General features: G+C 51.4%; 7 protein-coding genes across 7 annotated transcripts; 1 reads left to right on the top strand and 6 right to left on the bottom strand.

Annotated features, from left to right (window-relative positions):
* Window positions 1–19: 19 nt before the first annotated feature.
* K460DRAFT_377383 (uncharacterized protein) lies at window positions 20–494 on the bottom strand (the record flags this gene model as incomplete). The annotated part of the gene is made up of 2 exons (XM_040934963.1): window positions 20–176; window positions 346–494. 2 exons carry the CDS (start codon window positions 492–494, stop codon window positions 20–22), a joined length of 306 nt encoding a protein of 101 aa, XP_040788653.1.
* A 1,439-nt stretch (window positions 495–1,933) lies between these two features.
* K460DRAFT_284953 (ARM repeat-containing protein) lies at window positions 1,934–5,408 on the bottom strand (the record flags this gene model as incomplete). The annotated part of the gene is made up of 7 exons (XM_040928779.1): window positions 1,934–2,174; window positions 2,262–3,235; window positions 3,285–3,757; window positions 3,807–4,846; window positions 4,895–5,032; window positions 5,085–5,185; window positions 5,235–5,408. The coding sequence occupies 7 exons, from the start codon at window positions 5,406–5,408 to the stop codon at window positions 1,934–1,936; spliced, it is 3,141 nt and encodes a 1,046-aa protein (XP_040788652.1).
* A 576-nt stretch (window positions 5,409–5,984) lies between these two features.
* Window positions 5,985–7,574, top strand: K460DRAFT_406310 (uncharacterized protein; the record flags this gene model as incomplete). Its single annotated transcript, XM_040936940.1, has 1 exon — window positions 5,985–7,574. One exon carries the CDS (start codon window positions 5,985–5,987, stop codon window positions 7,572–7,574), a length of 1,590 nt encoding a protein of 529 aa, XP_040788651.1.
* A 320-nt stretch (window positions 7,575–7,894) lies between these two features.
* K460DRAFT_282516 (uncharacterized protein) lies at window positions 7,895–9,007 on the bottom strand (the record flags this gene model as incomplete). The annotated part of the gene is made up of 3 exons (XM_040928578.1): window positions 7,895–8,341; window positions 8,403–8,758; window positions 8,842–9,007. 3 exons carry the CDS (start codon window positions 9,005–9,007, stop codon window positions 7,895–7,897), a joined length of 969 nt encoding a protein of 322 aa, XP_040788650.1.
* Window positions 9,008–9,542: 535 nt separating this feature from the next.
* Window positions 9,543–10,337, bottom strand: K460DRAFT_406308 (ubiquitin carboxyl-terminal hydrolase, family 1; the record flags this gene model as incomplete). Its single annotated transcript, XM_040936939.1, has 2 exons — window positions 9,543–9,913; window positions 9,962–10,337. 2 exons carry the CDS (start codon window positions 10,335–10,337, stop codon window positions 9,543–9,545), a joined length of 747 nt encoding a protein of 248 aa, XP_040788649.1.
* A 323-nt stretch (window positions 10,338–10,660) lies between these two features.
* Window positions 10,661–12,482, bottom strand: K460DRAFT_377380 (benzoate 4-monooxygenase cytochrome P450; the record flags this gene model as incomplete). Its single annotated transcript, XM_040934962.1, has 5 exons — window positions 10,661–11,234; window positions 11,290–11,657; window positions 11,708–12,153; window positions 12,206–12,356; window positions 12,408–12,482. The coding sequence occupies 5 exons, from the start codon at window positions 12,480–12,482 to the stop codon at window positions 10,661–10,663; spliced, it is 1,614 nt and encodes a 537-aa protein (XP_040788648.1).
* Window positions 12,483–14,942: 2,460 nt separating this feature from the next.
* K460DRAFT_283966 (PROCN-domain-containing protein) lies at window positions 14,943–21,985 on the bottom strand (the record flags this gene model as incomplete). The annotated part of the gene is made up of 2 exons (XM_040928700.1): window positions 14,943–17,431; window positions 17,485–21,985. The coding sequence occupies 2 exons, from the start codon at window positions 21,983–21,985 to the stop codon at window positions 14,943–14,945; spliced, it is 6,990 nt and encodes a 2,329-aa protein (XP_040788647.1).
* Window positions 21,986–22,538: the final 553 nt, after the last annotated feature.

Here is a 22,538-nt window from a genome sequence, read left to right as displayed (position 1 = left end):
CTCGGTACTGATTGAGTACTCAGTAGTCAACCCCATCAGCACAATGTCCGCACCATCCACAATCTTTATCGCAAAGCCCCCAGTCCTGATCGTCGTCCCAACCTGCTCGAGAATGGTCTGCCCAAGCATCTTCGTCATAGTTGTCATCTGAGTCTTCGTCCTCTGTGTTGCTGCCACTATGCATACAGTCTTGGCCTGAGAACGAGGGCATTTTGCGTGTATCCGGCTTATTTCGGGAAGATGAACCCTATAATTGATGTTAGAATCCGAACAATGATCTCTTCTGCTAAAATATGAGACTATGAGCGTACGTTCTCCATATTCAGCGTAGCCCCCACAGCAGACCCAGCCTCAGACTTCGCCCGAGCCAGCATCTTCGCATGAGGCTGCGACTTCCTATGCTGTGCCACGGCCTGCTTACTCCCAAACGTCCTCTTGCACACGTCGCAACTGAACATGGTACTGTGAGACGGTGCGTTGCAATGCTGCTCCATCGCCCTATGACTGCAGAATTTCTGGTCGCATTTACGGCATTCGTGCGGTTTGCGTGATTCCGGATCGGTGGTACCGGTGTGGTTTTTCAGCGCGGATTTAGAAGGGAAAGGCTTGAAACAGATGGAGCATTGGTTCGCCATAGTGGATAGCATCTTGTTTGAATCGACTTTCGGAGCGAAGAGTGAATGAGCAGCATGGAATGTTGGGCGTAAACGATATTTAGATGTTAGCCAGCACCCCACTGTTGTGTCACTATGCCTTTCACAGCCTTGCCATGAAACCTGTTCTGGGAGCTCGATCTCCCAATAGTATAACAGCACAGTCTCCCCGCTTGGAGGGGGAGCTGATGTACAGACAAACACAGGCAACCTTTATAGGACTAGGAAATACGTTTAGTAGTAGTGTAACGGCACTATAAACCTACTTCTTTGCACGTCCTAATGCTCTAAGGGAGGCTACAGAATAGTATATACCTAGATAGCTACCGTCCTTCGGACGAAAAACAATACCAACCAACTATGAAATCTGTCTGCTGTTCCTAGTCGATTTTTTATACATATATACCTACGTCTTCTAGCACGAGGTTGCCAACCCGCTAGTCAATCAAGCCTCAGGCCTGTCTTGAATAATCTAGACCAGTACCATTACAACCGCTTAACATGTCCTTGGGGATTAGGTGCTGTTTAATTCTTTTGTCTCATTACAACACCTTGAGCTTTGTCCAATGCTTCAAAACCACCCATGAACTCGCCATGAGTAATGCAATCCATCGTGACATTATCATTCCAAGAATCAAGCTCCTTCTCAATACTTTCATTGTCCGACGCACTTTTCGTACTGTCGTTGTCATACCCCCTGTGTATCTTACCGCGTGCTACAGCCAAGCGCTTCTGCGTTGCTTCGCGAATTATTGCGACCCAGAACGAGCCCCCGTTTCCAATGCGGCCTTCGACTAACTGATCGTCTTCTACAAGACTGGTAGTTGCAGAAATCTCTTATTAAATTCGGCGCTATTACCAGGGATGAGCATGCTAATATCAAGATTTGAGTCCTCTGTGATACACTTGTCGAGTCCTGCAAACCACACGCAGTCCGAATCGCGCTTGCCTCAACCACATATATATATTTATTGAATTTTTGCGTCAATAAATCTCAGAAACAGAAGCCTTGTAGCATATATTAGGTCATATCTTGCGAGCTTTTATTTCCATGTACCTATGCTAACCTCATTAGCATATTGATGGGATCTCACATCATACATGGGCGAGGAGGTCTTCGTCCATCTCATCATTTGAATCATGCCTATATTCCATGATACCCATGGATATAGATGGATACACGCTATACTAGTTCCTAGACGCTCTCCTTCTTCCCCTCGATCCACATCATATCATCGACCCTAGGGTCAGAGATTTTTACCGATCCCAATCCTCACCCATTACATGATACCTAGCTCCCCAAAGCCTTTCAATATATCCTTGTCCACCCTACTGAGCCACTCTTCTTGAAACCGCTGTTCCCCGCCTACAGCTTGGATAGCCTGCTGCAAGTGCTCTCGTACAAAAGCGACGAGATTGAGACGATGTACGGGGTCGGAGTAGATGAGCTCGCGTTTGCGGATGTCTTCGGGAGCTTCGGGTTCGGTTGGATGGTATGGTTCGGGTGGCCAGTAGAGAGAGCTAGGTTGATGTTAGTATGGGGGTGATTGAATAAATGTAGAATCTGAGAAAAATGAAGTGAGAAAATCGAGATAGCGCATTACGTACTCTTGAGTCCGGTCATCCATACCATCCAACAACTCCCCAAGAACATCAGTCCACGTGACGAACAAGTTCTGAAGACGTCCAAGTGCCCATGGCTGACCCGTCTCCAAGAACCGCGTTAGCACAAGCGTCATGAGTTTCTTATTTGGGGTATCCCCAATGTTCTCAATATGGCTAAACCACTCCTCGAGCAGCCAGTCGAGCGTCTTCTCCAGGCCCTCTCCACCAATGCTCGATAATGCTTCCAGCAGTACGTTAGGAGATGCGAGGCCGATGCGTGCGAGCACGGTGAAGTAGTCGGTCTCCACAACGCCGTCTACTGCTTGTGGAGGTAGTTCCCGGTATGGACCGTGAGACTGATGATGTGTCCAAGCGCCATGTAGGCCTTCGAGAACCTTCGCGAAGAAGCCAGAGGATATCAGATCACTAGTAAGGATCTTAACGGCATTTTCGCCACCTACGCCCTCTGCACCGCGGATGATGCATTGTACGAGGTGTGTCATGATGCCATTCGCTTCGGGTTTGAGGTTGCCAAGGAGGTCAGCGAGGGCTTGGAGGATTGCTGGGCGGAAGTTGTCGGCGAGAACAGAGGCAGGGGCGAGTAAGAGGTAAGCTTCAGTGATTTCTATAGCTTTCCTGAGAGTATCGTTGTCCATGCTGAACAGAGGGAGGAGATACTGGAGCAAGTTGAGTAGCTCGGGTGGTGTGGGCTCTGGAGCAGATGGTGTTTGTGCAAGGATAGAAGCCCACAGGTCGAGTGCATCTTCAAGGAGGTAGACTTGTGTCTCGGATCCCGGCTCGATAGCGCTCTGGATGATGGGAAGAAATGAGATATGGAATGAGCGCGAGTCGGCTTTCATAGCATTGGTTAGGCGGGAGAGGATGGTGAGAATGGCTTGTTTCATCAAGTGCTCCTCGCCAGACTGTTCCCATAGTGGCGGTAGGAGGGATATGATGCTGTTTGCGTAAGGCGTGATCTAAACATTGTCAGTGGCCAGATAATATATTTACTCAAGTGTAACATACGTGGTGCTCTAGTCGCTCCACTATGACACTAATGGTGTTCAATAGCGCCATCTTCGTCTCCGGTAGCTCAACCTCTTGCACCAATGCCATCAATCTTTCGAGCATGACTGGTGCATATGGTAAGAAGTTGTCGGCATGAAACTCCCACTCGTCCGCAACATCTTTGAATTTCCTGCCCGCAGTGACTCGTACGACCTGGTCGTTCAAGGGGTCGCTCTTGTCCAGCAAGTGCTGATAGATCTGGTAAACGATTGGCTTCTTATCTTTGGCCACCTTGATAGTTATCCACTGAGAAATGATGATAGCAATCCGTCGACGGATGATGTTATAGCCTGGCTTCTGTTTTCCAGCTTCAACGACTAGGGTACTTGAAATGAAAGAGTCGAAATCTAGCTGGTCGTGGAGTATATCGGCTGCGAGACCGATGGCAGTATAGACGGAGTCCTTGAACAGGATGTCTTCGTTCTCTGGGGCTGCGGACTGTTAGCTAGGGCACTCCACTGCTTATTTGTGAGTACTCACTCGCGACGGTATTGAAGACTTGAAGTAGAGGTTGGACGATCAAATCTTTGAAATTCTTTGAGAGATCTAGGAATAGCTTCTCGGCGCAAGGACGGATCGCAAATTCCCAATCCTCTGCGCCTTCATCCATCTTCTCCCATTCGTCGGGCTCTTCCTCCCACATTCGAAGATCGCTGGGTCTGAAGACAAAGAAGCGTGTGACAAGCGAAGACATCATCTCACGAACAAGGTCATCAGTGAGAAGCTGTGACTTGACCATCTGGGTGGCTTCATTCTTCTCATCCTTTTCTTGTTGTTGCTTGTAGCGGAAGGTCTGCGAGGGGTAGAAAACCATCTTCACGCAGGCACGTATGAGTAGCAAGCCCTTCAGGCCTAAGCGTTCGATGATAGGGGCGTCATCCTCGGAGTCGCCATCTGTGCCTATTTTCGCACTCTCTATCGACTTGGAGCCCCAGGTCTCGCCCAGGTTTGAGATGAGGCTCCAGTAGTCGCGTACGAGGCCGAGCGAGTCAGGCAAGAGCACGAAGCCTGCTGGGTGTGTGATGGCCATGTTTAGGTGAAGCTTCGAAAGCTGCATCAAGTGTTTCTCGATCAATTTTCGAACAGGTTCTGCGAGGGGTGAATCTCCTGCGGTGACATATTGTAGGAACTCTCCAAAGTGTGTGCGAGTCAATGTCCAGAACCCTTGCACATCCTTCTCTCTGGCTGGGAAGTCATAACCTGCGATGATCAGTCGCCGAATGATTTTGATTGCGAGCAAGCTGTTCTCGATGCTCTCAATTGCCCCGCCTTCGTCGTCTCCGCCATTGCGGAAGAAAACTTGCCAGCTCTGGACTTTGTTCACGTAGATTGTGCCTAGAACATTGAAGATCTCCGGCGCCACACTCTGTAAGCTCTGGCGCGTGCGTAACAAGCGACCTGTTGACAACTCCTTGACGATGTATAACAGCACGAGGAGGGCTCGAGGGAGTTGAAGTCGGTAGGCGTTTGGGTCGGTCGAGGCGCGCAGAACTTGGAGTAGCTGCTGGAATAGGTCTGGCCTGGCAGATGTCAGCGAGACAGTATGAACTCGGGCTTTTTAAGCTCACCAATCGTTTGGAAACTCGAAGCGAACAATCTTCGCAACGACCAGCGCATTTTGAAGCGCCAGACGATGGTCGGCCTCACCAACGGCACTCTCCAGCAGACGCGCTCGTATGGTGGCTTTGTCCTCTTTGATGACTGCACTATCGCTGTGTCAGACTATCCATGTTCTCAAAGTAGGGCCAAAGTGCATACTTGGTGGCTGTCTTCCGCCAGTATTTGTCGATGCCATTCTTGAGTTGGATGATGGCGAGGTAGCGGACTTCGAGGGGAAGAGACTTGTCGAGGAAAACAGACTGGACTGTGTCAGCTATTGGCATGGAACGGTAGGGAAGCTATGCGTACCTGAAGTTTTGGGTAGAAGCCTTGGGCCTTTTCCCATTCTTGCAATTGCTTGGTCCCCGTCTGTATTTGGGTTGGGTCTGCCGAAGACGCCGAGCGCAGTACGTGGTATAAGATGCCTTCGGTAAGGGGATTCGCCTCCCCAGGCACCTCTATAGCACTGAACTCCGTGTTCATTGTGTGCTATGCGGAGGGTCGTCGTGTATGTGAAAGCGGTGATGGTGGGGCAGCTATGGGCGGGAATTTGTTTCCAAAGGACATCCCGAGGCCATGCTATCACGGGAAGCTGCGCAGTTGTTCGAAATGAAGCAGGATCTTGCCCACCCAGGCTAAGAAAGAGGAAGGCAGCAGGTGGGAGAGATTGGCTGTTGTGGTAATTACATGTATTCACATGTACGAGGCGCGAAGCTTCGAAAAAGCTCCCCGCGTCACAACTCCGACCTCCGACTGCAATTGACGCCTTGAGGTGCCCACAACAAGAACGTGACCTTCGCAAGCACACCTGTATCGACTTCGATTTGTGCAACTTCAACCAAAACATATACCGACTTACACGTGCTATGGAGAGAGTACCACTATCGAAGACGCCGCGTAAACCTGCCTCGTTGAGCACCCGGTAACGCCTCTCGACGTCGAACCTCGGCCCATCCCATCCATGGGCTACTCTCTCACCCCATCACGCTATCACGTTCAGCAACCTCCAGATCTCTCCGCATCGACTTCCCCCGCGCTTCACTCTACCAATGCTCCCCGATGCCCGCCGCAGACTTCGCCGCCGCCCAGGAGCGCATAGCAGCCCGTCGCGCCCAGCGCGCTGCCAACCAACGTGCCCATCATGAACAGCCACCCGTACGCGCATTGTCGCGCCTCCCTTTTCCATTTGGGGGACTGAGCTCTGCGGGCCTGAGTGCCTGGGACGCCATCAAGGGCCGCTCAGGCACGAGGCCCGAGTTTAGAGTTGGCCAGGTCGACGCGGAGTTGCTAGACGACGAGCTCCTCTCCCTGCTCAAACAGCAAGTTGGCGACGCGCTGAAATACTTCGGCACCCACATTACTGATTCATACGAAGCCGAGATACTGCTGGGACTGAGACTGGTGCTCTTCAAGCTCAGCATCTGGGATCAAAATGCCTCCTACGGCGCACATCTCCAAGGCCTGCGCTACACAGACGCGCGCTCGACAGCATCGAATCGGCCGCCGCCCAAGCCGTGGCAGAAAATTGCCTACGGGGCGATTACGGTTGGAGGGAGATATGCGTGGACAAAATGGGAAGACCACCTCCTGTCATCCTCTGAAGACTACACGCGCCCAGAATCACATTCCCTCAAACTTCTATCCCGGATATCAGAGCTGGCGAACTCAGCACACGACATTGCCTCTTTGGCCTCGTTCCTCGTCTTCCTCGTCAACGGTCGATACAGAACCATTACAGACCGGCTCCTACGCCTTCGCCTGACGCCTACAAGTCACTCTACCTCCCGCGAAGTGTCGTTCGAGTACCTAAATCGCCAGCTCGTTTGGCACGCCTTCACCGAATTCCTTCTATTTCTACTACCATTGGTGGGCATATCGCGCTGGCGAAGAATACTCGGGCGAACCTGGCGGAAACTGCGTTCCTCCCTTCTCTCCCTGCTCGGCCGCGGCCAGAAACCTTCAACAGATGATGAGGACGAAGAGGCTGGAAAGGGGGGAGAACTCGGGTTCCTCCCTGAACGCACATGCGCCATCTGCTACCGCGACCAAAACCCCACCACCGCCAGCGAAGCCGACATCATGGCCTCCTCCGCGGGCGGAGGCGGCGTCGTCGGATCCGCTGCAACAGACATTACGAATCCGTACGAGGCGATGCCATGCGGATGTATATACTGCTTTGCATGCCTAGCTCAACGGATCGCCAACGAAGAGGGCGAGGGCTGGACATGTCTGCGCTGCGGCCAGGTAGTTCGCGAATGCAAGTCATGGAACGGCGACATAATCGAGCCGCAGCAACAACAACGCACATTCTCCCGCTCGTCGTCGGAGCGGCCCACGACTGGAAAGAGCGTCGGCTTTGCTACGCGCGACAACGCCTCATCCTCATCCTTCACAGACGAGAAAGAGGCCCTGCAACACGTCGATCCCATCGAAGACGTTTCAGGCTCAACGGCTAGCGAGCTGGCATTTTCAGGCGTCGAGCACACGAGGGGTTTGGATCTAGGCGACTCGCTCTTCACCGAGAGCTCAGAGTGGGCACGGGCTAGTGACGAGCAGAGTAGTAGCGAGGAAGATGAGCAAAGCGAAGAATACGATGAGGATGAAGAGGAAGAGGGCGAGGAGCTCGGAGGCTATGATTATGATCAGTAATATCCGCACTACAAAAGACGATGTTGGAAAAGATGTGAAGAGTGCCGTAACGATATCCGTTTTATCTTAATAGGAATGCAACTATTACTTCCTCTATGCTGTTATAATTATACGCGCGCATATTGACAAGTGACTGTTTTTCGTAATAGACTTGATAATGTTCGTTTCGTGAGATTTCCGCTCCTAGATAGGTACTATGTGGGAGGCAATGTCCCTTTTCCCCGCCGCAACGCCTCGACGCATTCCACTCCTCCTCAATCGCCGCGCTACCTCTTCGCGCTCGCGCTGATTGCAAAATCCTCAGGACGAGATAATCTGCCCTACGTCCGTACAAATTCCGCAAACCTCGGTAGAGCAGCCATCTTCTCCTCCGGACTCGTAAGCTCGTCAAAGAAAATCAACTTCATATTCTTGTCCTTCTTACTCTTCTTCTCTTCCTTCTTTTCCGCTGGCACAGCCTCTTTCGTAACCTCGCCGATGAGATAGTCGATCGAGTCTGCTATCGCATGCGAGTCTACGCCATTCTGTCCGTGCGAAAATGCGCCAGGCGGGGGTGCTCCAAAGCCGGGGCGAGGAGGCAGTATACCTGCTTGACCAGGTATGCTGCCTGGCCGCGGAGGTATGCCGCCAGTTGCGGAGGGGGAAAATGGTGAAGGATGGCCGGGGAGACCTTGTGGTGGATATCCCTGTGCAAGTGCGCCAGGCGGGAAGGGAGATGGAGCGCCTAGGGGTGGCGCTCCATAGGGTGATTGTGCGACTGGCGGCGTCTGTTGTCCATCTATTAGCATCTTTACCTCGCCATTTCCCATCGAAAGGAAATATACATACAGGGTTCGTCACAGCCTCCAGCTTTGGTTGCGGCAACACGCCGTTCTTCCTGTCCACCCGGAACTGGTCCGCCCTGCTCTCGATCTCGTCCAAGCTCTCCGTCACCTTTGGCCTCTTGTTCGGTGGCGCCTGCCCAGCCGCATACAGCCCGCGAATGGGATTACCCGTTATCCGCGCACGCTCTTGCTCCTCGGCGAAATGTGCTTGGGTGACTTGCTGGTTATGCTGGTCTATTATCTCGGCGGGCACGCCCTCCATGCCGAAGATTTCAATCTCGAGGCCTTGACGGCCGGGGTTGGCGTTTTCGACATGCGTGAGGTTTTCCTTGTGGACTTGGTTCATATGCACGGAGAGACCTGTCACCGTATTAGCACTTGCACTGTAACGTCTCGAGGCCAGATATTGGGCCAAGGGAAGGCAGTAACATGGGCGTGTGTACCTCCAGCAGTGTTTAATCGTCGTCCGCAACGGTCGCATTTGAAATGTTTGGCTTTTTGGTGAGAGATGAGAATCTTGAGGTCGTCAAAGTCGCGCTCGCAGTAGTAGCACCATGGCCGCTCGAGCTTCTGGTTCAGGTCTGGGTATCTCTTGCGCTTCTTCGTCATGGCCGCGGTCGAATCGGGGAGCTTAGATAGGGTACAGCGCTTGCAGTGTTTCGACAAGTCGGTGATATAGGTGGGTTGAAGAGCGGCGTTGGTCTCAATCGCGGTCGAGTACGTCGAGGTCGGTAGGTGAAGCTCGCGATTTCGAGAGCTGGAGAGGTCAGCCTTAGCGCGGCCCGGTCTTGGCAGCCATATCGACATTTTCCTGCGAAAGCTCCGCGCCAAAACCTCATCACCTTCACGTCTCGACGGCAGGCAGTAGTACTACTCTTTGATGCAAGAGACTCACTATATGGTCTATACGTCATGTTTATATATAACCCGCAACCCGCACACCAGCCACTTGGTCTCCGACATTCCTACAAGTCCCTTCGGGGAGCATCCCACGTCTTCGCGTCTTGCGTCGATTTGGTGCTGCGGCTGCACTCCAGTGCGTGCTTTCTTCGTTGCAAGAACAAACAAAAGGTCCTTCATAGTTCACACTTCCTCGCTCTTCGGAGACTCTCCACGAAGAGTGTGACTCCTTGGCCACCTACATTCATCCCTCTTCGACCAAAGCCATCAAGCTGAAATTAAGGTTGTTGCCTTCGCTTGCCATCATGCTGCGGATTATATCGAGGCTTTTGTCGGACAGAACGTCTTCATGTACCGCCATTGGGCCGTGATCTACCGGGCGCTTGCGATCGCCGTCCAGCTGATAGAGATGGCTGTTCGTATGCGACTTGACGAGAGTGATGTAGTGGAAGTCCACCTCATCTTCAGCATGAGCTGGCGCTTCCGTATCCCCCTTCGTCGCCACCTCGGCGTACGCAAGCTCGAGTTCTTCGCTGTGCTCTAGCATTAGAGCGAGCTTGTCTGGCACAAGAGGCAGGCCAGCTTGCAGAAGCTGCCCAATGAGCGACGCATCGTCTAGTGTCCATCAGCATCATCTTATGCGCATCATGTGTAAAGGCATACCAATCTTACGTCCTGCGTCCCCGTTACACACAGCGTGCAGGATTGCGTACAAGCCACAAGCATTGTTAATTGTCTGCTTGAAGAATACCACGTCTTCATCTACCCCAGAGCCTTGATAGTCAAGCAGCTCGGCTTCCTCTTGGTCAATTCTCTCCTCGTACGCCGCCGTCGTCGGGAAGACCAAGATCAGAGCGTAAACAGGTCGCGGGAGGAATGCCAACAGCTCAGGGTCGTCCAGCGAAAGAACATCGTGGAAACTTAGTGATTTGGACAAACCAAGCTTGTGGATTAGCTCTGTGAAGACCTCTGGATTGGACTCGAGAGGGATGAAGTGCTTGCTGTATATCTGTGTAGACGTCGTCTCCGTTGACTCCATTGTCGTCTGCAGATCCATTGATAGAGTGCAAGTGTGTAATCTAGTTTATGCGCTATAAATGTGCAGTATCCTAAGAAGGCTGAAGGACAACAGCTCGCTAAAGCGTTTCAAATCGCACGCTAGGCTTTCACCTGGAGCATTTCAAGTTTGTCTCCGGTCAGCCTCAGCTCTTATCATCCATTCATATTACTGTGACAACCACGAACACCAGACTGGCGGGACCGATATAAGCCATGGGTGCCCCTGTCATCCTTCGTCCTTGGATACATAAATTCGTCACACCAGAAGACAAGTTATGGTCGTTACACCACTGCTTTCACTGCTCATTCAGCTTTCTCATAGCTATTATGCACCTTGAACTCCACCATTGGTCCATCCCTCCCAAAGCCGAAGGCATCCCACAGCTGAAACTCGTCTTCCCGCTCCCTTCCTACCCCTAATCCCAGCCTCCCTCCCCCACAACCCGGCCCATCCGGTGCAAGTCGCATGTCGAGCCCCCACAGCAAATGTGCCAAGGTAAGCTTCAGCTGCAGATACGCCAAATTCCTACCAATGCACTGCCGCGTGCCGATACTAAAAGGGTTGAATGCTCTACGTGCAATTGCGATACTTTCAAGTGAATTGTTGGCAGATTCGATCCAGCGTTCTGGACGAAAGGCGAAGGGCTCAGCGAAATAGGAGGGGTTATGGTGGATAGCGTACATGGGAACGCCTACAACTGTGTCTGCGGGGAGGTACTCGCCATCGATATCCATGCCACCCGAGAGGACAATGCGCGGAAGGTGGCTGGGTACGGGTGCAGTGCGTCGCAGTGTCTCCTCGATACATGCGTAGAGGTAAGTACATTCATTCAGGTCACGTCCACTCTGTATTTCGACCGGTGAGGCAAATGTGTCCCTGTCGATAGTCATTTGAGTGCTAGATGATGATTCCACGTATAAACGTGACATACCGTACTTCGGTGGTGGCCTTCTGAAGGGCCTCGGGGTTGTGAACGAGGTAGAAGATGGCTCCTGCGAGCACACCACTGAATGGATCTGCACCAGCGTTGATCATGTTCAGACTTTCTGTGCCAAGGTCTTCGATTGTAGGCTGCCAGCCAGTCTTCTTGTCTTCGACGCCGACCAAGCGGGATAGAAAGTCGATCCTCCCTTCTGCAATATTCTTTTCAACCTCACTCCTTGTGAGCCGCGCTTGCACCTGGCCACTCGCATAATCGATGAGGCGGTTGTTATCCGCCACAGAATTGCCTCCGACCAACTCGAAAAGTCTGGTGCGCAGTAGCGGGCGCACGAGGACCGCTAAAGGTAAGTAAGATATCTGACATACGTATCAGCAGATGCCATTAAAGTTGCAGGACTTCCTCATACCCAGTACATCAGCATACTAGCAGGCAGAACTGAATTCGCCAGGTCTCTATTTCGCCTCTCTTGCACACTCTTAAAGTCACAACCGAACACCAACGCACCCATGATGTCGAATCCAAGATAAGTGCTCATCTCACTCATGTTCCACTTAGCGCCCCAGCCGGAGGTAGCCGGCTTCAACGTCCTACAAAATCGTTCTACAATGTTGATGATAAGCGGTTCGTTGGCTTTCATAGAATCGCCCGAGAACGCTGGGCTCATCCATCGTCGCTTGATGGTATGCTTCTCTCTCTCTGTTTCGGTGAAGCTGCTGTAGGATCCGGCGGCGATGTCGAAGGTCTTGTACCATTCGCCTTTCTTGACGTTGGCGCTGCGAGGGCCGTAGATTGTGCTCAAGGCCGATGCAGTGTTGAAGGAGAGTGTGTTGGGAGCGATGCGGACGATGGGTCCTATCAATGAAAATCAACGTTCCGAAGCAACTAGTATCCAGGCCTGCCATACCATATTTCTCGTGGTCTTTGAGGTGCCAGATATGCCGATCTCCAGTGTATGCCTGCCATAAGAGGGGCCAACCGCTGAGCTTGTAGCTTAACGGGCCTGGGTATTTGGCTAGTGGATGAAAGAACACGCGGTACAGACATAGAGCTACACTCTAGATGTTTCATCAGCAAGGAATATATAAAGTTGACGATAGGTTCCTCACGTAGACTAGAAGACCAGGGATAGCGTAGGTTGCAGCGCTTGACACCGTAGGCACAGGGACAACTTCGGTAATCATAACTAGACGCGAGTTCGTGAGTTGGAGCTTAGAAAGGAATCAAAAAGTATTCACAGGAGATGCGCGACTATTCAGCTTAATGAAATCTTGTCGAGAAGAGCATGTTCAGCAAAGGTATCGACGGTCTTTAGACGCCGCTCCATGCTGCAGTCGCCCATGTCCGCTTCGTGCGTTTCAATATTGCTGGCATTGATAAGGATAGTATTGTAGATTGTCGTGTCAGTGGACGCAAACGGCTGGCCAGTCAAGGTACTGCAGCAACCCCACGCGACTGCAATTGAGGAGGATGCGGGGCAGATAGCGCAGACGACACGCTTGCGCCAACCAGAGCCACATCAATCCTACTGCCCAAAACTCTTATCTGAAAATTCATTCATAAACCGTGAGAGAATGGGACGTAAACTACTGGAAAAACGACAACTCAAGCCTTCCACCAAGCCAATGACGTCAACGTCGTCTGCACAACAACCCTCTACCTCTCGAGGAGATTTGTTGTTTACTTTACAGCAAAGAAAAAGAAAAAGTAAGCGTAAGACACTCGATCCATTGAGGTATTTTTACTTACACGCTTGTTATAAGTCGTCACTTTTAATCCTCTCCTTACGCCGTCAGCGTTGCTTGATCCCAAAGTTCTTGAGCGCAAACAGAAGAAAATAGTTCGACGATGAAGCACATTATAGAGTGAAATAAAAGCTATTGATAGAGTCTCTGTATAAAAGTAACGGGAAGTTCCTTCTGTCTTTACCTTCAAGGAGATGCAACTGTTATTGTAGAGGGCTTTTTGTTCACGCAAATCCATGCTAAAACTGCACGTGAAAGCCATACTTGCCATATAGAAAATCCGCTAGACTTCTTCTCATCTCCGCCCGACTGTCCTATAAAATCTTATCATGAAAATCATCCGATTTCGTCATGGCACCTGTTTCAAGCTTACTCTCGCCAAAGTCTGGTCGTCTTCCATCCTCCTCTGTCCTCCCCATGAGTACATCCATTTCCGTCCATCTACAAACCTCCGCCAACCCCGGATGCGATACCCAAACCACCCTCATGTCGGCTCCTCTTACCGACTCGACACAGCTATCGAGTCTTCAAACACGAGGCATTCCTCCGGTTTTAATTATGGCTCCCAATCTGCTACAAATTCTTGACTTAGGCATTTAAGAGCAAGTAGGAAGATATCAGGAGTAGGCTTCTTATCGCAGTGCACAATTTCTGGATCGTCACCGAAGGCTTTGCAAGATGTTCCAACAAAATTGGCGCAGATGATCGGTATGTGGGATAATTTAGGATCGAAGAGAGGGTGGTCGGCAGAGCTCGCTAGGGCGAATTTGACGGGGGAGAAACATTGGTGCTAAGAGTCGAGAGGAGGGTGTCCACTCCGGGAAGCAGCCTGCTATTTGTGAAGAGTTTGTATCAGCCTATTCTTTCGTCTTCCATTCGGATATTGAGAGGGGCACCTGTGCCCATTCGAGATGGTGCGTGGCTCCCTACCATATGTTAGGAGGGGACTGAGATAGTACACCATATGATGAGCAATTACGGAGGTCCCCCGGCTCTACTGAACAGCCTTGATTCTCCATGGATAATTAGGCCTTCCGTACTCTTTCAAGATTGTTGTAGGTATCAGATTAGATATCCTCGGTGTTTATGAGGGTACCATCGACATCAAACATGCAGGCGCGAGCGTGCAGGGAGCTCGACACCATCTTGTTCTCACAATTTGGATTGTGGAGGGAGTCAGTTGGTTTAGAGATGTATGCAGCGGGGGTGTGACCGTCCACGAGGTCCAAATCCACTTGTTACCTCGACGCTAACCGCTTCTGGTATAAACGGCTATCTTTCCATCGTGATATATCAGTTAAACAGAGAAACAGTGTGATAAACAGCGTTAAAATTAGATTACACTCTGCGGGAAAGGTTATGGAGCCGAGGAGGCCTGTTTCTCTGCCGAGATTGAAGTTCTGTTGTGATGCCGATTTTTCATAAATTTCAAGAATACTTAGAACTAATTAAATACTTAAAAATTGAAATAACCTTTGAGACATTACCAAGAGCCAGTGGAAAATTGAAGGGACTGTAGAGTAATGATGGATGCGTAATGATATGTCTTGTTCAATAGTTAGGACGGGAAGCATGCTTAAATACGGTAGAACGAAGTGGAGCCCTATGGGACAAAGTAACAACAGACAGAATACGTTGACAGAGTATCTTTGGAGATCTTACGAAGACTAGACATTTCGATCAAGTATTTTTATCCTTTCAGAATACATGCTACCGAACGATTACAATACACTATACACATTTTATCCCCGCTATGGTCGCCCAATCTCTCCTACCAATGCAAATCCGCAGAGCAAAAAAGCTTGCACACACCATGAACGCCGTAGAATAGTACAAACCCCCCAGAACTCAAAATCCCTGTCCCCTCGCGTTCGGTCGTACTCGTGAACTTGCTCCAAACTACTCAAACTGATTATCCCGATCAACCCAAACATCCTCCAACTCGGCAAAGTTTTGGAAATGTAGTGGTCTATGCGCACTATCGTAAAACCTGACTGGAGTATCAAGTCGTACGTGTACTGGTTTCTTCTCTACCGTGCCGAACGTGCTGCCCATGAAGCTGTAGTTCCAAATACCGTTATCGGGCACTAAGAAGTAACCTCGAATCTTGTCGGACAGTAGGAGCTGGCACTTCTCGCCAAACGATGTGCTGAAGCCAGTGGGGTTATCAGACATGGTATCCTTGTTGTCCGCGCCCCACTTATAGCCATTGGGCGTGAGGGCCCACGCAGCCAGCGAGACAGAGCCTGGGGTGAAAGACACGGTCATGGAAACAGTCTTCTTGTCCCAGCTAGCGTGTGCATTCATCAAGCGTGCGTGCTGTGTGACATCGCTAGCCTGCATGTAAGGTGGCTCGTTTCCGCTCACAGTGTGGATGATTCCGAGTGGCTCGAGGTTGTCGAGGTACTCGTGCTGCGGCAGCTGCTTGGGCAGTTGCACATCGCGCGTGTTGCCGACTTGGGGGATCATGACAATGGTGCAGACCTCCTTGATTTGGTTGTTGTCTGGAGGCGACCTGCCGTAGAGGTACCCTGCAACTTGGACGCGGAGGTCGGCGATGGTGATGAAGCGCTTGAGCACGTTCTTGGGCATGACGTAGGTGAATTGCTCATCTACCTTGACGTCTTCTGAGTTGATGTAGATGTTGTTCGCACGGGTACGCAGATTTGAGGTTGCTACTGCCCTCGTCCGCCACTCGGTCTTCGAAGCGAAGGATGCTTGCTCGTATTGTGAGGTTGTCGTAACCACCATCTCCTCTCCATGCACGTTCATGGTCTTGGTGGTGACAGCAGTCAACTGCTGCTGCTCTTCTTGCTGCTTGTCGATCTCGGCAGCCTGCTGGCGCTGCATCGAAGGTGCTGATATCTCCATACCCAGGATGATGTCACGCACTTCACTGCTCGTGAGCGACGAGGTGTTAACGTTGTTCTTCTTGCCATAGTCATTGAGAATGAGATCTCGAAGCTGGACTTCGACCTTGATCCAGTCCTCATCCGCTAGTGTGGGCCAGATGTGATGCTCCTGGGTGATGACGGTCTTGTCGGGGCGCAGAAGCAGCTTCGTCTTATCCTGGTTGACATGGAGCGCGCGCAAGATGAGGATGAGACGTGAGAAGGCAGTGTAAGAGGAAATCGTCTTCAGCCACTCGTCGTACAAGTTGAAGAGAACCATCTGGGGTCCAGTCGCTCGGAGAATCATGTCACCAAGCTTTTCAACCTTCATAGCCGCTTGAAAGGGTAGTTGGAGCTCAGACGCACGGATCGAAATATTAGGGAAGTCGAGCAAATGGACTTCAAGAGGATCCAATAGACCCTTGCGCGTGACGATCAGTTGCTTCGGTTGCTCTTCCACAGGCAGGGATCGAATGAGAGCTGCGACTTCCTCTGCAGTCTTCCACTTCGCGAGTTGACCAAGACGCTTCTGACCTGCCCAGACGCTCGTGTGAATGATCTTCAAGAACAGCTGTCCAGTACGAGGGTTGAAGATAAAAATCGCACCGTTGATGGGCTTCGTAGTCAAGTTACCCTCAAAAGTCTTGTGAATCGTCACACGGTAGACGTTGGTGTCGTCGATGAACAGCTGGATCTGATTGCTAAAAAGCTCGGAGTAGTTCTGAGAGTTGAGGAACTCCTGGGAGCTTTCAGAAGCGTACAGCTGAAGGCCCTTGCGGATACGCTCACGGAGGACGTAGAGAGCTGGGTTGGCCTTCATGACCTTGGCCATGGCCTGCTGAATGAGCTGCTTGAGACCAGGGAAATACTGTCCATATGCTGAGTACAGGTTGTATGCCAGGTCGATGCCGATCATGAGACCAGTAGCGGAAGGATATATGCTCATGCTATCCTGAGTGTAGTCGAGATACTTGGCTCGAACGTAGCGCTCGATATCGTGCGAGTCGTAATCGCCATAGCGTAACTGAACATCGACCCAGAACTTGTTTGTGGTAGTGGCGCTCATGGTATCCTTGGTGTCGTACAACATCGACGGCGGCGAAACACTCCACTTGTGGCTGGCGAAGAGCAAGATGTCAGCGCAGGAGCTGTTCATCTTGTACGACTTTCGAGGATGGATCGTCTCCTTCTGCACCGTCTCAATGCCGAGAGCTTCGAGTTCCTGGTCGAAGACTTGGCACAGATCCATAACAACCGACTCGTGGATCTTCTGCCACAAATGGGCTCGGAAAATCTGGATAAGCGAGATCTTGAGAGTGGGGATCTTTCCATGCAAGAATATGCCTGTGAGGTCGAGCTGGACCTGGAAACCAACGTAGACGTTGGCTCGATTGATGGTTGGAGACCACCAGAGTGTAAAACGACGGTTGGGAATTTGATTAAGACCGGATCGCTGGGCGTTGGTGAGCTTCTTGAACTTCATCGATTCTTCGAAACCTGCACTGGAGTTAGCATTGATAATTGTAGTTGGAAAAGAGGGATTAACGTACCAGAAGCTTTCTCCCAGAAGAGACCCTCCCAGGAAGGGAATGCCGTTGCTTTGAACAATGTATGCTCGAGAATGGTTTCAACACCACCAAGAGCCTGAATAACATCCGTACGATACGCGTTGAGGTTCCACAGCTTTCCGTCGTGTCGCTGGCTAGTCCACCAAAAGGGGTTGCTCTTCATATGCTGGTAAATCTTGAATTCGGTCCTAGCTCGGAAGCCCTTGTCAAAACTGAGTGTACTACGGTCCTTTTGGAACAGCGTGTTAATACGAGGAAGACCTCGATCCCAGCTGTCCTCCAAATCCTCAAGCGTCAGTCGTCGATTCTGCTGCTGCGCTTCTTGGCGTTTCTGTGAGTACTCCATCCATACGCGCTGTGAGTCTACGAACTCGGATTCCCAAGGAATGATGTAGCGGAAGATGTTAGGAATCAGTGTCTCCTCGTCATGGGACATACCGGCACGGTAGTGCGTTACACCAGTGTCGGTTTGCTTCGACCAACGCTTATCGCTTGTGGGTATGAGAATGTGGGACCCAGAGATCATACCAAGACCACCAAGCTCCTTGGGAGTGTAGAAGACAGCAGGAGGGAAACGCGAAGGCATCTTGGAGTTCAGCCCAATCTTGACACGGGTCTGGATTTTGGTCTCACACTTGACGATGGTGTCAAGTAGGTTGACCGTCGACACTGCGGCTTCACGGTAATAGGTGAAGAGGGCGATAAGGGTCGTGTTCCATTTATTAGCAATCTTCGTAAACGTGGTCGATCCGGAAGACATCAGAATCTGTCGAATACGATTGTTGAACTTCTGGATGTCCTCCTCGGTCACTTGCAAGAACGCATCCGCAGTTCGCTCTTTTGTGGAGTTGTCGACGAGAGACCACACGCTGTCCTTCACAGGGAATTCGCCTGCCAGATTACGGATCTTTGGCAATATACGAACCTCGAAACCTGACATTGAGAAGAGTAGATTGGGGTTGTCGCGACTGTAAACACTGGCAAAGGTATCGTCCCACTCAATCGTCGTGACCGAGCGTGGCAAACGGTTCTTGAGGTCCCAGAAGACTGCGCGACCAAGGTTGACATCGTGGCGCATCAAGCGCATTCTCGAATCACGAGGCCAGCACTTCTTGTTCTTGTATCCGATGACGTTCTCGAAATTAGGATCCGGGTTCTCTGTTAGGAAGCGTTGAATCAAGTCTCGAGATTCGTCGGCAGTGAACCTGAAGAACACCCAGATACGGTCGATGTATCGCGTGTAGAGTCGGATTGGATGACGAACCTCCGCCTCCTTGTCCTTGAACTGAAGAAAATCATTCGGGCTGTCAGGCGTGCCAGCAATTTCATTGGCGCGCTGCAAGCCTAACAGTAGAATGTCGAGCACGAGTCCGTAGAACTGGAACACAAAGCCCGAGAATTGTAATCCACGAATCATGCCATAGGCGTTGACGTGGTTCATATCCTTGTAGTTGAGCTGGACATTGTTCTTTGCAGTGATGTAGTCTGCTAAGTTGTGGTCCATGATAAGTCGTAGCAGGCGGTTGAGCATCGTAAGATCGATCTTCTCATAGACTTTCGACAATTGCGTCTCGATCATGACGTTACACTCGCCATTGTCAGATTCCCAGACCTTGTCGAGGTTGTTAATACCTTGTGCCCACTTGTACGTGAGAAGAGGGGGGACTTCTGAATCGGAGGGCTTGATCCAAGCAGGAAACAAATGGCGCTGATCAGCTTGATACCACAGATACTGATCGAGATAGGCATCTGTAATCTTCTCCATGGGTTCGATGTCGTAGACGGGGTTGATGTTGCTGTAGTTGTCATTCATGTCGATGCCGACTTCCTTGAAGGCGCGTTGCGTGAGCAGGAAGCGCTTGATGCGAGCCAGTGTCGTTCCTGGAGAGTCATAAGCTTGCTCGATCAAAGCTAGCTCCTCACGCTGGCTCTGGTTGAGTCGGCCTTTGACAGAGTAAGCTTCCCTCAGTCGCTCCAAAGCAAGAATGAGAATCTTCGTGTCGTGTTTGTACGATACACTCGGGAAGGGTATCGGTTGGAACTTCCTTGCTTCGAGCCAATGCACCATCGTCGTGTATATGGCGACAGCCTCTTCAGATGAGACGTATGGGCCGTCCTTCATGTAGTTGTGCTGACGCTCTTGCTCGGCCTTGAGCCACAGTCTTGTCAGTCGCCCCAAGTTCTTCTTCGCCACAGTCTTGTCTACAGTAGCGCCTCGTCGGATGCGCTCACGGTTGTAGTGTGCAACTGAGATCCACCAATCTGCCTTGCTCTTGACATATCTTAGAATGATATTCTCGATAGGTGCTGGTAGGCCGGGAACCTTCCACGGGATATTGCTCTTCCAGCATCGCCATGCTTCTGACAAATGCTGCAGGACCGTATTGACTTTATTCTGCTTGATACCCTCGGGCATCATATCCATTAGATCACTCATAACGGCAGCGCGGAGTTCCAGGTCGAAGTGGGACTCTACTCGCTGTTTGGTCACAGTCTTGGCGACACCCTTACTATGCCTACCCTCGAATTGGCGGGAAAGGAGGTTACCAAGCCAGCGCTCTAGCAGAGGAATGATACCTCGCATAAAGAACAGCCAGACCCTCCACGCGGGAGCCCAGAAACCGCAACCAGGGCCCTTACCGACAGGCCCAGAGTTGAACCGATAATAGATAAGATGCTTCAGATCCTTGCATGACCGAATCTGGTGCATCAGCTTGTACTTGTATCGATACATGCCGGTCAGTTGACCAACGTGGTTGAAGGCGTAGAGTATGCCATCAGCGAGTTGAAAGGCATCGATGTTACCCAGACGATATTGGACCTGTGCATCAACGATGAGCTTGGTCAATCTAAGGATTTCTCGCATGAGATGGAACGCGTTTCCGAAGCGTGACTTCTTTCGCTCCTTGGTGGTGAGCGTCTTGACAGGCTTCAAGTTGAAGTTGTAGTCAAGATGCAAGTATGTGAGGTTCTTTCGGTGAATGAGCAAATTGAGCATATTGTAGCCTTGTCGGCAGACCTGCAGACCCGCCTCAACCCAATCGATCTTGGTTTGCTGGAAGAACTTCGTGCTCTTGAGGGTCTTCATGAGATCCTGCTTGTTTTGTGCCTGTGGCGGCTTCTTGTGAAGCTCGTTCAAAACAAAAGTCTTCAGCAGCTTCTGATACGAGACCCGGACCTTCACAGGCTGACCCGCAGGCACGTGTTCAAGGTACCATTGCTTGACTAGAGGGACGTCCTGTGCCCGCACCATTCGTCCTGATCGCTTATCGAATGGATGTGGTGCCCACCATAGCGCGATTGCTGAGGCGGTCTCAGGGGTCGAGAGCTCTTCATCAGCCATGAATGGTTCCACCTCGTCCGGTAGCTGAAAGTCGTCCTCATCATCCTCATCGTTTCCATGGCCGAAAACCTGGTCCTCGTGGGGTACAGATATGTTCTTTGGTGCCACGGCTCGCGATGAGATGGGGTTAATGATAGGATCGAAGTAGTAGGCAGGAAGACTCGGGTCTTCTGCTCGAATGTAGACAACCTGCGGATGGGAGTACCAAGCTAGCTTGACACTTCGTGGTAGCGAGTTGTAGAGGAATGGGTATGAGACGCGGTACTCGGTCCGGATCGGGGCACGGAAGATGATGCGGTCGATGGCATTGAACTCGCCAAAGTCCTCGTCATTTGGATCGATGTCCTTGTAGAGCGGCTCAAAGCGGGGTCCTCCAGGTATCGCCACATTCAGTGCCTTTGCCGTCTGAAAGCTGTTCATATCGAACATATGAAAGTAGTTCTTGTCCACGGTGTCGCTGAGAAGTTGTCGACTCAGGCGGTACAAGGTGGCCATCTGGGGCAAGTCCAAGTTCCACTTCTCGTAGCTCGGTCCATTGATGTGTGGTGTATCGAGAAGGGCTCGATGATCATAGAACCACTCGTAGACCGGCCCGTCTTCGTCTTCGTCAAGCTCTAACTGTATTGGTTCCAGAGGTTCCACGTCTTCGATGTTCTCCGAGTAGGACAGCGGTGGCTCTTCGTCGTCGAATGGCGGGAATCGCATGCGCTTGAAATGTCGGCGGTCGCTCTTCTCCTTTCTCATGGCTAGCCACATGGCCGCCCACTGCGCATGGAATACCGGCTCGATGACGCGAGGAACTTCGTTCACTAGCGTCAAGCAGCCATTGGTGTGGTACAGGACCTTGACGTCTCGCCTGCTCTCCCACGGCATCGGCATGTTCTCGAGGAGTTTCAGAACCGCGTGGGGCATGAACTTCAGCGCACCGAGATAGCTTCGCTTGTCGGTTGTGAACTTCTTCTGTGACACATCGCCGATATCTCGGAAGACCTTGCGCAGGTGCTCTGGTGGCAAGTCTGCTTTTTGGGTCTCAACAAACCCAGCCTTCCGTTTCTCGCCAAATCGCTGGCGCTGCTGTCGCAGCCAGTCCTTCTTCTTCTGCGCGAACTTGGCGATTTGCGGGTCGATGGGCGGTCGCATGCCAGGAGGCCCTACGGTACCAGGAGGGCCTGGAGGCCCAGGAGGTGGAGGCGGCGGCGGTGCATAACCGGAGCCGGGAGGGCCTGGTGGAGGAGGCGGTGGAGGAGGAAACGCCATATTGAGAAGCGTGTGGAGGAAGAGCTTCTCAATATCAGTAAAGTGGACGATGTTGATAATTGAGAGGAGGTAGGGGAAACGTGTGTGAGGAGCTACAAGGAGTCCAACAAGGAGTCCATAGCTGAACGGTGTCTGGTATTCTACAAAAAGAGAGGAAATACTAACCTCTCAAATGAGCGAGCTCTGGCCTTCAGTGCACGCGAGGAGTGAGCACAGTGCGTTGCGCTGCAAGCTTAGGAGTCGAGTCCTAAAGCTTTGGCGGACAGAGCCGCAGTCGAAGGAGAGAAAGTCGCGTCGGCGCACAAATTTCGAGTCGATCTCCGAGTGCCGAGTGTAATGAATGACAGGGCACGAGATGCGCAGATGCTCGCGCAGCGCGTTGTTGCGATCTGGGGATGGAGTTGCTCTCCTAGTTCGTGGCGGCGCATCTTCGATG

This window comes from Cucurbitaria berberidis, assembly GCF_010015615.1.
Source record: "Cucurbitaria berberidis CBS 394.84 unplaced genomic scaffold K460scaffold_3, whole genome shotgun sequence".
Lineage (NCBI taxonomy): Eukaryota > Fungi > Ascomycota > Dothideomycetes > Pleosporales > Cucurbitariaceae > Cucurbitaria > Cucurbitaria berberidis.
Note: the sequence above shows the minus strand (reverse complement) of the source record. Positions and strands in the feature narration are given on the sequence as shown.